This window comes from Phaethon lepturus, unplaced genomic scaffold (assembly GCF_000687285.1).
Source record: "Phaethon lepturus isolate BGI_N335 unplaced genomic scaffold, ASM68728v1 scaffold49307, whole genome shotgun sequence".
Classification (NCBI taxonomy): Eukaryota; Metazoa; Chordata; class Aves; order Phaethontiformes; family Phaethontidae; genus Phaethon; species Phaethon lepturus.
The window spans coordinates 1-14,825 of NW_010554980.1; the positions used below are offsets into that span (position 1 = coordinate 1).

At 40.9% G+C, this 14,825-nt stretch overlaps 1 protein-coding gene across 1 annotated transcript; it reads left to right on the forward strand.

The window, feature by feature from the left end:
* Window positions 1-1,358: 1,358 nt before the first annotated feature.
* Window positions 1,359-13,881, forward strand: LOC104614031 (Golgi apparatus protein 1; the record flags this gene model as incomplete). Its single annotated transcript, XM_010292010.1, has 15 exons — window positions 1,359-1,496; window positions 2,320-2,406; window positions 3,290-3,352; window positions 4,106-4,219; window positions 4,623-4,711; window positions 5,610-5,727; window positions 6,716-6,808; window positions 7,355-7,492; window positions 8,817-8,940; window positions 9,267-9,409; window positions 9,646-9,747; window positions 10,276-10,383; window positions 11,045-11,165; window positions 13,026-13,132; window positions 13,612-13,881. Coding segments are annotated over 15 exons (1,713 nt in total), but the record flags the coding sequence as incomplete, so codon positions are not given.
* Window positions 13,882-14,825: the final 944 nt, after the last annotated feature.

Here is a 14,825-nt window from a genome sequence, read left to right on the forward strand (position 1 = left end):
TTTCCAACCTAGTGATTCTGTGATTCCTTGTAGGTAGCTAGCATAGCTGCAAAATTGGTTTCATGCAAGAAGGAGTTCCAAGCCCAGCTTTCCTAGGCTGTTTCTAATTAAGTTTTGATTTGAATACAATTTCAGATAATACCCCATTAAATTCTTCCCTTCAGTTCTTTGAGCATATTGTACTGGTAAATGTGCTTATGCTGTCTTTAAGGAAAACAGTAGGGATCTGAGTTGCTGACATGCAATCTGGAGATCCACCATAATCACATTTGTTTGGTTCAGAGCTACTCTTTCCAAGTTTGCTGCCCGCTTGTGCTTTTATCCAGGCACTCCCTTGAAAGCAGCTGGGTGGTCTGTTCCATTTCTTTTGGCACTGTAGTGTACACAGACCTTACGAGTTGGTGGGTTTACACAATGCCCTAGCTTAAAAATTAATTTCCACAGCTTCATTTAAAAGGTCTTTTGTGGCAGAGGTCAAGTATTGATGGAAAGCATCTGTCTGTTAGGAATAATTTTTTTAATGCAGTTTTTTAGTCTGCTCAGTTGAGACTTTTTAATTCCATTTTATATTAATGCTGACCAAAGAAATCAATAGCTAGCCTTCAAATAATCTATCAGAGAGAGAAAAGGCTTTTAAATGTACTTTTCTTGTGGAAAGTAGGGTAAGGGAGTAGCTGTCATTTTGAAATGTAGCATTTGAAAGCAAACTTACCAGAGGTTAGGTCTGTTACTTTTGTGCTGTCCACAAAATGCTAGGTAACTTCCAGTGGTTTGGATTTTTAAGTGTATGAAGTTTTAAGCTTCAGTCAGTGCATTTTAGGTCTGACAAACACCATGCCAGTATCCCTTGAGTTTTGGCAATCTGTTTCTTCCTCAGTCTTGGCAAATGTTGGTTCTGATGTGCTGCAGTGGAGATTGCTGAGAAGAAATTACAGCTGGATTATATTGCTTCATTCTGGGCTTCCCTTTTGCTATTGAGGGCATGAGCTATTTTGACTTTATTCTCCAGGAGCAGTCTATAGCTTTATCTGCTGCCCTGCCCCTTTCATTCAATCTAGGGACCTGCTTTGACATCTTGTTTCAAAAGTAAAGTGAAATTAAAAATTCTTAAGGGTATAAGATTTATTTTAGTGGCATGACAGGAGCCTTCCATCAAACTAAATGATAAAGTTCCAAACGCTTTTGGAGCCTGGATTGCTTGTGGGGGCTCCAGCAGGTTCATGCTGAGCAGTACAGGACTTCATCTGTACTTCTGGGATTGCTGATGGCATTCATGGGCACCCTCAGCGCATCACCTGTCAGCATCTTGTTTGCGTTGTACGGATTTAAACACCGCATATGCTAAATGCTCTTTGCAGCTATCGCGAGAGTGCAGAGCAGAGGTCCAGAGAATCCTCCATCAGCGTGCCATGGATGTGAAGCTGGACCCAGCCCTCCAGGACAAATGCATGATTGACTTAGGGAAGTGGTGCAGTGAAAAAACGGAGACGGGGCAGGTACTGTACACAGTAACGCTGCAAATTCATTTGCAAAGCTGGAGGGGTGGGAAGGGCGAAAAAGGGGATGAAGGGACATCTTGTTAGCTGTCCCTTTATAGCTGAGAATATATTAAAGCGTGCAGTTTGAGACATAGTCTGTGCTAGACTGAGAGATGGAGGCGATATCAAGAAACTTTGCACCGCATGGCTTCAGTGGGTGCAAATGTATAGTGGAATGAGGAGGAGGGAGGGGATAGTTAACAGGAAGGATTTTAATGAAGCAAATCCCAGCCCAACCTCTGACTCTTACTTGTAATATTCTATTAGAAGCTTGACATTTCCCACACAAACTTTATCCCATTTCCATTTGGCAAATACTGACATGCTTCCTGTGTTTATACAGAACTGAACTAACATCTGCTGAACAAAGTTTCAACAGACACTTTCATGTTAAATTGCTGAGCCCTAGTGTAGCTGTAGAGGAGGAGCCATTCAACAGCAGATGCAGTAGAGTGTACACCATTGTGTTTTTGAAGTGTTAATCATAGGTTGTAGTTTAGGTAATAAACCTCTCATAAAGGTTATGTGAAGGGCAAACTAAATGTGATATCCCAGAAGTGAAAGCACATCATGCAGCTTTTGAGAACAAGCAGTAGCATCCTAGACCAACATTCTCAATCACTACTACATATGTGTTCTGGGAGTTCCAGCAGAGGAGTGGGATTAAATGAGATTTAGGACTTTACAAGGAGGAGGGCAGTTCAACCTGTGTTGCAGTATTTCAAGCCCAAATTTTCAAATTGGGTTCTTGGATCACACACCAAAATGTCTGTGTTTGTAGGAGCTGGAATGCCTTCAGGACCATCTTGATGACTTGGTGTCTGATTGCAGAGACATAGTGGGAAACCTCACTGAGCTGGAGTCCGAGGTGAGCCGTTTTCAGCCTGGGATAAAGGGAATAGCTGAGCATGTCTAGTTAGGTGTGTCATTTTGATAGTGATGAAAAAAGAGATTAGAGTAGCTGCGAAAATGCAGCTCTCTGGGATCAAGCAGAGACCATCCATTCTGCCTCATACAATGTAATTTTCACATGGTGTTCTTGAGGAAGAGAATTGAACAACAGTTCAGGATTTTAGGCTGATGATGACATTTCTCCTGCTTAATCAGTTATGATACTGAAGCTAAGATTTCTTGCGCAGGTAACCCAGTTACCTGTAGTACAAGTCAAGATATATCATGAGACATCATTTTTTGATCTTACTTGCAAGTAGTTTTGAGTAGCATATTGCAACTTCCCTCTCCAGTCCCAAAAACTTTGCAAGAAGTAATTGCCAGGCGCATTGTTAGGGTTTTCAGTGAGGTCAGCAGCTTTACTTATTTTATGGAGCTGCATATTTGACTGTCTCGCCTCAAACTGTTCCCCATATTTGTTAAAGTTTACATTGTGCCTTAGGGAAAGCTTCCTTCCAGTGGTTAGAAAACTGTTCAAAACTATCATTAATCTTTAACTCCTGCCTAGGTGTAAGGCGACTTCTAGTGCTGTAGCATCTAGTTCAGAGCAGGTTGACTGAAATATCCATCTTCTGTAGAGACCAGGCCCTTCCCTTAAGCTGGAAGGCTTGTCTTGCATTTGCCACGTTATTGGCAAAAGTGAACCCTAGGATTTCCAGACTGAAGGGCAAAGCTCTCTGGATTGCATCTTTCAAAACCCTGTAAACTGAGTTGAGTTTAACTTGTTATCACAGGGTTTTTTCAGAGCCTTTTTTCTTGTTCATTCATTGTGAAAAGGTAATATTGCATGTTTTCTGCAGGACATTCAAATTGAAGCCTTGCTGATGAGAGCATGTGAGCCCATTATCCAGACATTCTGTCATGTAAGTACTCTGCAATAGCGTGAATATCTTTACAGGAAAAACACCATGTGGGAAAGGCTAGAGGTTTTTAATATTGGTTCTTGATGTACTTTTGGCACCTCAAGAATAAAATAAGAGGTGTAAGCAGTTACAGAAGTCTTTTATTAAAAAACAAAACAAAAAAACACCCTGAAACAAGAATTCTTAGTCCCATCTAATACTTCTGCTGTTGTCAGAACACTAACACAAAAGCTAGAGGATCGAAGATGAAAATTTCTCTGTAATTGTAAAAGTTACTCTTTACAGTGGGTTAAAAACTAAGCTTTTTTCCTTCCCCCTTGCCCGCAAGCAGTGTGCCTAGCCACTCCACTCTGTGCAACGGCTCAGCATTGACGAAACAACTTCTTACATTGCTCTAAGATTGAGTAGTTAAATAGCAAAGAAGGCACCTAGCTGTAATACTTCATGTAAGCATTGAGTCTCTGCAGTATATTCTCTTGAGTCTAAAGTGTGCGTGTGCCTGAGATGATTCTTTTCTGAATGGTATAGTTTATATACTGTAACTATATTTAAGTATAGAGTTACAAAATATATATTGTTTATAGTAAATGCTTGTGTGGTACAACTCTCGGGTGGTCAGTTAATGGTGAGTGTAAGCTCACAAGAGAGTAGCACTGCAGGTTCCACTATTTCCTGTTCACAATGGGCTAAAGGAGCATAGAAGTCATGACTTGTAAGAGTAGCTCATTTTTAAGCCTTTCACCTGTTTTTCAGGAGGTTGCAGATAACCAGATTGATTCTGGGGACCTGATGGAGTGTCTAATACAGAACAAACACCAGAAGGAAATGAATGAAAAATGTGCAATCGGAGTTACTCATTTCCAGCTGGTAAGCAGCACTTTTCTGTGCTATCAATGGAAGCCTGTTCTGTTTGTTGAGGGTGTTGACAGGAGTTAGCTAATTATGAAACCTCTCCTTTGAGATCAATTTCCCACTTTTTAAAGTGCTTTTGTGAATTCAGAGGATTGTACTTGCATGGCTAAACATAAATGGTCACTTCTGGAGAAGATTTATTTTCAGGCCCTCCTTCCTTCCTTGTGTGTGGTAGATAGGGTCCCAGCTTCTTCAGTAGTGCAGCATCCCTTTTGCTTCCATGTTAATAAATTGGGGACAGAAGCGTTTGCTGATTGTATGATTCAACAAGTGTTCTTTTGGGCAGTGCTTTTTCTTTTCTTGTATTTTTTTTTTCTCCAGATGAACAAAGTTGTTTTTTCTCATTTCTCTCTTGCAGGTTCAAATGAAAGATTTTAGGTTCTCATACAAGTTTAAAATGGCTTGCAAGGAGGATGTGCTGAAACTTTGCCCCAACATCAAAAAAAAGTATGTAGCACCTGACCAAACAGCAATCTGACTGTATAAATAGGTAATAAAGTTACAGGATGCTTCATGATAGGACAGAAAAGGCTGGACTTCCTTTAAAGGCTGATTGTTTTGTGTGTTTTTCCCTTAGTGACTGTGTTCTGCAGATACTTAAGGTATTGGCATTAAGGCATTGCTGCCTCTTTAAAATTACTTCTGCTTTACCCTTGCAGACAAGCCTGTCCTCTTTTGTTTTTCTTGCTCTCAAAATAGCTATTACTTACAATTAGTGGACTTCATGTCCCAGGATGTCTTATATCCTTGCTAGACATTGTCTTCTAAGATGCAGGCTACTGTTGTTCCAGTTGCTGATCTGGGAAAGGAAAATATCCCACTTGCTTTAGCTGTTTTTTTTCAGTATAGAGTTTTTTTCAGTATAAGGGTGTTTTTTAATGGCCTACTGCAATGACATAAGGTTAAAGTACACACAAGGTCAATCCTGTTTGTGAATAGCAAAGCTCTTTGCATTTTTGTGATATAACAGCCCTTCCCATAATGCAAAAGAATTGTTTGCAATGCCATGTAGGTATTCATCTATTTCTGAGATTTAGTAAGGCTTTTCTAAAGTGCTCACATGACTGAAGAGCAGAGGTCTTGCTGGGCACGTGTGTGGTGGGATTCTGAGTATCTTCCTGTCTGATCCAGACTCCAATTAGATAGCATCAGATTTAGATTTTAATTGCGATTCAGCTACTCTACATAGAGCTGTATCCAGGCTATAAGTAAGCATAGATGCACAAGGACTTTATGTTGGTTTTGGATTCTTGGGGTCAGTTTTTTCTAATGTGGTGATCCAACACCAATCTTGGCTGGTCTAAGTGAAGGGTATATGAGTAAAAAGCTGTCTTCTGTTCTGCAGGGTGGATGTAGTGATCTGTCTGAGCACAACTGTGCGCAATGATACTTTGCAGGATGCCAAGGAGCACAGGGTCTCTCTGAAGTGCCGCAAACAGCTGCGTGTTGAGGAGCTAGAGATGGTAAACATGTGTGAAACTCTTGATCTGCCCACTCTTCTAGCGAGGTCCTTCAATTAAAGCTTCCGAGTTTGTCCACTCTGGAAGAAAAAGGAAGCTCATTTGTAAGATCTAACTTGTTTTTTCCACTCTTCTTACAATCTGAGGCTCAGTTGCCCTCCATGATGAAAGTAATGATTGCCTACCTTAATGCCTTAAATACAGTCTCATGAAGGCTAAGGCAAGCTAAGTGGTCATTAAAATTTCAACTAGAAGTGATTGTGTCTAGTGTTAGGTAGCAATGTGCTACACATGCTGATGTCCTTGAAGTCCTCTAGGAGAGAATAAAAACTTCATTTTACAGACTGAGGATACAAGCACAGTTGAAGCAACTTGACTCCACCTGCTCTAAGTTGCTCAGTGGATAAATAAGAGTAGTATTTGTTCTGGTATGCAAGGCTGCCTCTTAAGCTTCCTGCTGCAGTGCTTTGCAGCAATAAACTCTTAAGGTCTTTTGTCCAGTAGATAGTGTTTGAGTGTTAAAGCTTCTCCTTAAGTAGGCTTATATCAGAAGGTGCAGCAGTATGGAAGTATTCAAATGCTGGGCATAGCTAAAGCAGGAAGCTTCATTCACATCCTCCAAATCACCTGATAGATGGCTGGCTATTAATCTGTCCTTTAGCTTTCACATGCAAATACTTCAGCTGTCTTGGACTTTTCTGTTGATGCCCTTCTAGGAGGAGCAGTGGAAAAAAAACTTGTCAGCTCTAAAATTTGGTTTAAACCCTTTCTTCAGTATAAAAAGCCAACTGATCCACTACATGGATTTGCAAAGTTGAATTCCCACTAACACCACTGCTCACAACCAGGACCCTTAAATTCAAAGAAGCTGACCTGCCTGTTGTGAGAGTTGCTTGCATTTTGTGAGTAGAGGGCTCTAGTTAATAGATTAACAAAGTAAAATTGTCTTTAGAGTCCTACTTAAAAGTTCATATTGTAATTTATCCTGCAGACTGAGGATATCAGACTTGAACCAGAACTGTATGAGGCTTGTAAAAGTGACATCAAGAATTACTGCCAAAACGTGCCCTATGGCAATGCTCAGGTAATGGATTTTATTAATAATTTACAATTTAATTTGTACTTTCATTTCAGAAAACTTTTGAAGAACACTTTTGCCCCTGTGAGTGCAGTGTTAGATTTTCATTTTGATACTGCTGAAATCTTTCGTTAGTATTTTGGAGCATAATTTTTCTTTCCACTGGTTCACAAGTTTCTATTGGGTGAGTGCAATGCTGTGAGCGGTTCGTTCCTCAGTTACTTCTAGTTTTAAGCTATTGGTAGCTGGTTACTGCAAATGTGGCTAAAGATTTCTTAGGTGCCATGTCTGCAAGATGAGGTTTGGAGTTTCGGAGTAAGTTTGGATAACCTGCTTCATTTCATTAAGTCTTTGTGAGAAAAGATGAGCTTAAAGCAAGTCCTGGAAATCAGCATTGGTAATGACTTTTTTGATAAAATCTAGGCATTGGGAGCTTGACTGCACAAATCAGGTGAAGATAGCCATTAGGGGAACATGTAGCTGTATGTTGTGAGCAGCATATGACAGAATCATATCAACGATGTGTCTTATGGTTGTAATACTGTATTGTAGATTATTGAATGCCTGAAAGAAATCAAGAAGCAGTTGAGTACCAGGTGCCACCAGAAGGTGTTTAAACTGCAGGAGACAGAGATGATGGATCCAGAATTGGACTACACACTCATGAGAGTCTGCAAGCAGATGATAAAGGTAATGATAGTGTGCTGATATAAGAGGTTGAGGTTGGGATACGAGAGCTCTATTGGTTTTGACCTTCCCAGAAAAGCTTATTTACAAGACTGTTGTATTGTTTCAGGGGCATGACTGCTTTTTTGCAAAGTAATCCATTTCTTAACTCTGAATCAGGCTGAGGTTTCTTCAGGTCTCTTCTCTTCAGATTTGCTTCCTCCAAATATCTGATCAAAGCCTGTGTGCTAATAAATTCTGCCAGCAGAATCGAGGAGGAAGTCTGTGCTGAGGCTTCCGATACAGTTTTCATCCAGTCAGTTTGGATTTGGATTGGCTTTTAGCAAAGGGGAAGAAGTTATGATTACAGAGAGGAGTAACATCTTCAGTTCACTGCTGACCTGGTGCACACAGACTTTCATCAAACTGATAAAGCAGGCAAAATCGTGCACAACTTAAAAATTAGAAGTGCTGGCTTAAAGTGGCACCACGTGGTATGCAGCAGTGAATGTTAATACAAGACACTCTTGCAATGGTAGCCAGAATGGCAAGCCCTGAAACACTAGTATGCGTGGTCTGGATGCAGTCCTCTGACTCCATGTTGTGGCCAAAGCAGAACAACTTGAGAATTTATTGTTCTGCAGCACAGACTCAAGCTTTTAAAAAAAAGACCTGTAATCTCACCAAAATGGTGAGGATTAGAAGATGCAACAGCCTTATCTTACACCCACAGAATTGGTTTTAACAAAAGAATTTAGTACCTTGGTCTGAATTTTGGGTAAACTGGTTCACTTTTGACTATCTCATTCAGGGGGGGAATGGGCAAATTGGTATTGGTGACCTGCTCTCTGCTTTCTTACTCTGTATGGTATTCCTTTTGTCTTGAGTGTTACTAATGAAGTCTTTACCTGTCACTTTGTCCAGCCAGTGTTTATGCAGAACAGTATGTGTGTAGACTTAAAAGATTCCCTTTTTAGTTTCTGAGATAAAGGGGACCAAAAGGAGTTGGGTACAAGACCTAACTTGGTGAGTATTTTCTTGCAAAGTGTGCTGTAACTTAAGAATAGAAAATAAAGGCAAATTGCTTTTGATACTGCCAACACCAGCTGGTGCCAGGAAGCCAGTCAAGACTGTATGGCTTAGTGCTCAATCCATAAGCAGAGATACTCATGCCCACAGTCAATTTAGAGAGTAGCACTGTTCTTTGTAATAGGAGGCATTGAGGCTAGGGAGTGGTGTGTCTGTATACCTCTGGGGGGGGCAGGTGGTTATTCTCCTCCAGTGATATAGTTGGGGGTTTTTTGAAGTGCTTAGTGATGAAACTTGGGTTTTTTGGGTTTTTTTGTAGCGGTTTTGTCCAGAGGCAGACTCAAAAAATATGTTGCAGTGTTTGAAACAAAACAAGAACAGTGAAGTGATGGATCCTAAATGCAAGCAAATGATTACCAAGCGCCAGATTACACAGAACACAGGTATCCTCTTCTGAAAAAAACTTAACTTACCTACCGGAGCCGTTGAGTGGGCTGCATGGCTGAAAGAATATTCACTTTGTTTTATTCTCCTTCATGGTTGCCAGTGCACACACTGACTTTATTCAGTTAAGTTCTTGAGGGTCAGCAAGCATTACTGGATCTACTATCTTCCTGAAGCTCTTACCTCACAAGTTAAAATTCTCTGCTGAAAAAATACAGGGTTTCACCAAAACTAAATGTGTTGGTGGCACAATGTCATCCAGGAAATTACTGTCAAATACACTTTTGATGTGTACTCTCCTGAAATTGTCATCTTTCCCGGTTAGATTACCGCTTAAATCCAGTGCTCAGGAAGGCGTGCAAAGCAGACATACCAAAATTCTGCCAAAATATCCTGAATAGGGCCAAGGATGATACAGAGTTGGAAGGACAAGTTATCTCGTGCCTGAAGTTGAAATATGCAGACCAGGTGAGTAGAGCTGGTGCATGCAAATAAGAAATTGTGCAGGATTGTGCTGAGCAACAGTCATTGAATAGCAAATCAAGCTTGGCTTGTGGTGTGTTTGATATATGTAATGGGCTGTACATAAATGAGTTTTTAAGCTCCTATAGAAGTATTACAGAATACAGAGGTTAAAATGCGAAGTGATTGATTTATGAAAATAAAGGTCATTGAGTGGATTAATGACTTTCTCTGCTTAATAGCGTCTCTCTCCAGACTGCGAGGACCAAATTCGAGTGATAATCCAGGAATCGGCTCTTGATTATCGACTGGATCCTCAACTTCAGATGCACTGTTCTGAAGAGGTAGGAGAAGTAGCTCAGCAGCTCCTTTTGTCCAGTGTGCAAGAATTGCAGTTTCCTGAGCAGTGCTGATGTAAAGTTAATTTCTTCATCTGGGATCCCATTGGTACTTGTGACTATGCAAAAATACTGCTTTCCTGTTGTAAAAAAAAATGTGTGCTAGTTCTTTGGTTCTTGTCAACCTTAACTGGAATACACTCAGATTTTGAGCTTTCACTTTTGATAGCTGAATCAGCCGTGTCTCCAGTATTGCTTATTTTGTATCTTAAACATTTCTACGCTGTTTTTCTCCCTGCTTTCCTCTCAGTACAATAATATTGACTTCTTGCTGTTAGGTATTGAAGAGTATGCGTATTGCATGAGCCAGGCTGCATTTGGCTCTGGGGATTCGGGGAGGGGAGTGGGGGAGGAAGTATCTCATGTGTTTTCTAGCTGTACCCTGTGATGAACTAATGTATTGAGATATAGCTGTGCTAAAAGGCAGAATAATTGTTGTGAACTACTTATGTTAAAATACCTTTTTCAAAATAGATTTCCAGTTTGTGTGCAGAAGAAGCAGCGGCTCAGGAGCAGACTGGGCAGGTGGAAGAATGTCTAAAAGTGAATCTGCTGAAAATAAAAACTGAAATGTGCAAGAAGGTAAAGGAAATAAATGGAATGTGCTCTAAAAGACATCCCATCCCTGCAGAAGTCTGTGATTTTTCCAGATCACAGCCCAGGACATGTTCTAGCTAGTACAAAGCCAGAGCTCTGCAAATTTCCTTACACATCTCAGTTCTGGCCTGCAGCAATTCAGCTCTATTTCAATTTGCCAGTGAAAATTGTGCTGACAGTGCCTCCTTTGCAATTCTAGGCTTCGATCCTTCCTTGGTTATGGTTGCCAAAGCTTCTTGTTACTAATCGGTTTTCTGTTGCTGTCTGTTTCAGGCCTCCTGAGTGCTGGGTATTGGCCTAGGCACTAGCTATGACCAAGAGCTATATAGTTGTCCCTGTGGCTATGGCACCTTATTTCAGTTCTAACTGAAGTAACCTGGCATATTGACTTTGTATTTTAGATTAATATGGGTATTTTAATGACTGTAATTATGGTAACCCTTACAAACCAGGACATTTAATTCAGCCTAAACCAGTATTCATAGCCTCATGCGGTGACAGTGGTGTTTTTTTGTCATGATCCTGGATTTAAAAAGATGATGAAAAAATCAGAAGTGTTTCAGAAACATTGAGCAATATGAGTTTTGTTCTTGGTCCTTTTTTTGAGATGTACTTGTAATTCCCCCCCCCCCCCCCCCCCCCCCAGGAAGTGCTCAACATGCTGAAAGAAAGCAAAGCAGATATATTTGTTGACCCAGTGCTCCACACAGCCTGTGCCCTAGACATCAAACACCACTGTGCTGCCATTCCACCAGGGAGAGGACGCCGTAAGTGCTTGTGCTTTACTTGTATCACCTGTGAGTCCTGAGGGCCTTAATGCTGGTAAGAGAATGCAGCTTATCTTAAGTACCAGATCCTTCCACCAGTCCTTTGCAGGTAAAGGAAGTGGAATGGCTGCAGAGGTGGTAGATGCCACTAGAAGATGGCTATTGAGGAATCCTTCCTTGTGTCCAAGGAGGGACCAATCCTGATATAATATCCTTGCAGCCTTATCTGCAAATGTAATGAGTATATCTTGCATTCCATCATTCATGTGATTACTGACAGCGTTTGGTACCCGGTCCATAATCCTTCTGTAAAATCCCTCTTTAGTGAAATACTGTTGAAAGTGAGCTCTTAATACACATGGACTGAAGTACATGGACTCATTTTTCAGTGAGGTTTATCTCCCACCCTGCATCAGCTTCACACAGGATAGAGCTACCAAGCTTACTTATGACAGTGTTACATCAGACTGCATCAAAAGCTTCCCTGGAACTAAGCTGCTTCTCTTAAAGAAGCAAATCAGTTTGCTTTCACAAGACTCACTCTTAACTTGTCCACTTGGTCCTTCTTTCTTTATGTCAGTCTTTGTCCATGGTTGGCTGCTTTGTTTCAGCGTTTTTGACAGACAAAACTAAAGTGAAGTCCTTTGACCCTCTTTTTTTCTTCTCTGCTTAAATGTACCAGTTTTTTCTTTTCCAGTATTACAGAGGGTAGGTAATCTTTACTATATTTAAGTTCACGTAGCAGCTAAAGGCTTTGAGACTTCATCAGCTGTTCCAAGTCACCTAAGACTACAGAGTTCATCAGGTTCAGACCACTTGAAGCATTGTTTAAGTATTTCCTAAGACATTCTTTTCCTGTTTGAGGTCAAGCTCTTGCACTTGGTTTAGCTTGCTATTACGTTAGCTAGCTGCTTAAGGAGAGCTAACAGGGGAAAAGTTCTGAACTTTCCCATCATTCTGAGTTTATCTGGCCTTAAAAATAGCGGCCCAGTATTTTCCTGGTCGTTGTCTTTCGTGCTGGTTGCTGAATCCCTTTCTGAAATTCTGGATATCCTTTATTTATTCCTGTTTTGTCATAATTCTTTTGTGTGTTCCAATGTGTTTGCACTGAAGGTATGCAGAAGTCTGTAGTTTAGGGGTCTGCCTCTGAGTGTTTGAAATTGGGTTCAAAAAGTCTGGAGTTAGTTTAAAGTTTGCAGCCTGTTTGCTATGAAGAGAGTAGCTCTTCACTGCAAAGCAGAAAGTATCCAATTAGGGGTTATTGAAGTAGGGCAGTATAAGTATAAAATACAAAATTTTCTGTCAGTGTCTCATATGAGTATCTAAAAGAGCTCATGAATTAGCCAAGGTGCTCTATAGGCACCCAGAACATTGTGATCCCATTTCCCTTGCTCAGGACTGTGCAAAAACTCAAGAAGTTCAACTTTCCAAAACATTTTGTTGATGAGAAGAAACTCCTAACAAGCCTAAGGAGATCCACTGTGGTTTTTTTCTCTCAGATGAGTTTGATTTTAGTTCTCTCTAAAGGGTGGTGGCATGGAATTTAGAGTACAGCTCATTGAAGATGCAAATTTATAAGACTGTAAAGTCACAGGAGTTACATCTGAATACATACTGTAATTTCTTTTGGAAGTCAAAATTCCTTGTGTCTCAAAATGCAGTATTAATCATGAATCTTAGTGAAATGGCTAGCTTCAACAAGTCTTTGTATACAGTCTGTCAGGCTGGCTAGTCTGTTTCGCAACCTATGTAATCATCAGCCTTTAGAAGTGAGGTGTCCCTTTCCAGCAGCCTTTCTGTAGCATGTTGTTGAAACCACTGTTTCTATTTTGTAACACTGTCGTCTTCTGCACATTACAGAAATGTCATGCTTAATGGAAGCTCTGGAAGATAAGCGTGTGAGGTTGCAGCCTGAGTGCAAGAAACGTCTTAATGATCGTATTGAAATGTGGAGCTATGCTGCAAAGGTGAATATGTAAAGGATTTCAGTAAACTACTTCCTTTTTTCCCCACTGGATCTTTCTGTTGCAAGCTATTTGTGAAAAACTTCAACCGTGATGAAATTCTTGTCTCTGAAGTTTAGCATTTTGAGTTTGGTCCAGACAAATGGAAATCGGATCTCCTTTTCTGGACTTGTATATCGTACTCTCTCTGTGTCTGGGATGCGTCCTCATCAGTGCAGAATTAAACTGTCTTTTGCGTGCACAAGGCTCGATCTCCTGTAAAGAAGGTCTGGGGCAATGCAATAGGGTCAGCAGACCTTTCTGTTGTTATAACGCTGTCTTCCTTCAGACACATCATTGCAGGCCTCCTTGTTTGTGGTTCAGGACAAGTGTTATGATGACAGGAGGCAATAGCAATACCAGAGACTAAACCTGACAAATGCCAAGGCTGAGGGTCACATGGAAAGAGCAGATTGTCTCATTTATTCCCTTCTCACCTCCAGGTTGCCCCAGCAGAAGGCTTTTCTGACCTTGCCATGCAAGTTATGACCTCTCCGTCCAAGAATTACATACTGTCTGTGATCACGGTTGGCATCTGTGTACTCTTCCTCATCGGCCTGATGTGTGGACGCATCACCAAGCGGGTGACAAGAGAGCTCAAGGACAGGTAGAGCCTGGATTGCCTGCTGAAGAAATGCCTGCCTAGTGCCGAGTTTTGTACAGCCCTCCTCTGTATAGTCTACCCACCCCCTCTTGTGAGAGGAGAATAAAAAAAAAAAAAATTAGAACAGCAGCAGGTGTTGGCTCAGTTTTCCCATCCTGGATCTCATCCACAGCATCTTCATCCAATGAAAGTTTGCGTGCAACATTGGCAGCCCAGCCAGCAGCTTTTGTTACCCCTTTGTTAGCAGACTCTTGTTTACCTGCCTGTAGACAAGTCTCTATTGTACTGTTGGAACTGCTTTCACCTCCAAATCAGACTGATATGACCTGCAGCTCAAGCAGTTTTTAAGTAAATTTTTAAAGACAGACATATATCTGCATACTGACTATATGATTTAGGTAATGGTTCATACTGAAATCTAGTCATCCTCGGTGGCTGGGTGAAATTGAGGCAGGAAATTAAAGGTTAAATTGCATCTTACACCACAGTTGGCCTTGTTTTGGACATCTTATATAAAGCATCTTCAGAGCATAGTCTTGGACAACCTAAGGACACCAGTCACTGGTGTCATCTTCTAGTGAATATCCTGCTTCTGTTACTGTGGATTTTTTTTGGCTGAAAAGATGTCCTCCCTTTCTTCCTCCACCACTCACAAGATAGAATAAAATACTGACAGGGATCAAATACTTATGTGAGCCGTACAACTCATATTTCAGTTGGTTAAAGATGCAGTGTAGATGCACGGCATGTAGAGCTTGTCAGCAGTGTACAGCGCTGCTGTCGGCAGGCATGAAGTGCCCTGATCAGTTACTCAGTCAACTTTTTTATTAGCGATGATGCAGTAAAATTCTAACACTCCTTTTATTTTACTTTGCTGCTGCTAAGCTGTTACCCTTCTTAATTAACTACATACAGATGGTATTGACACGCTGACAATACGGTGCTTTATCAGTGATGCAGAAAGTGACTGAACGCTCGACGTGCTCTATCTGTTAAAACGGTTACTTGTGGGCTTGATGCAGTGGTTTGTAACTGGCCTGTCTGGGTCTTAAT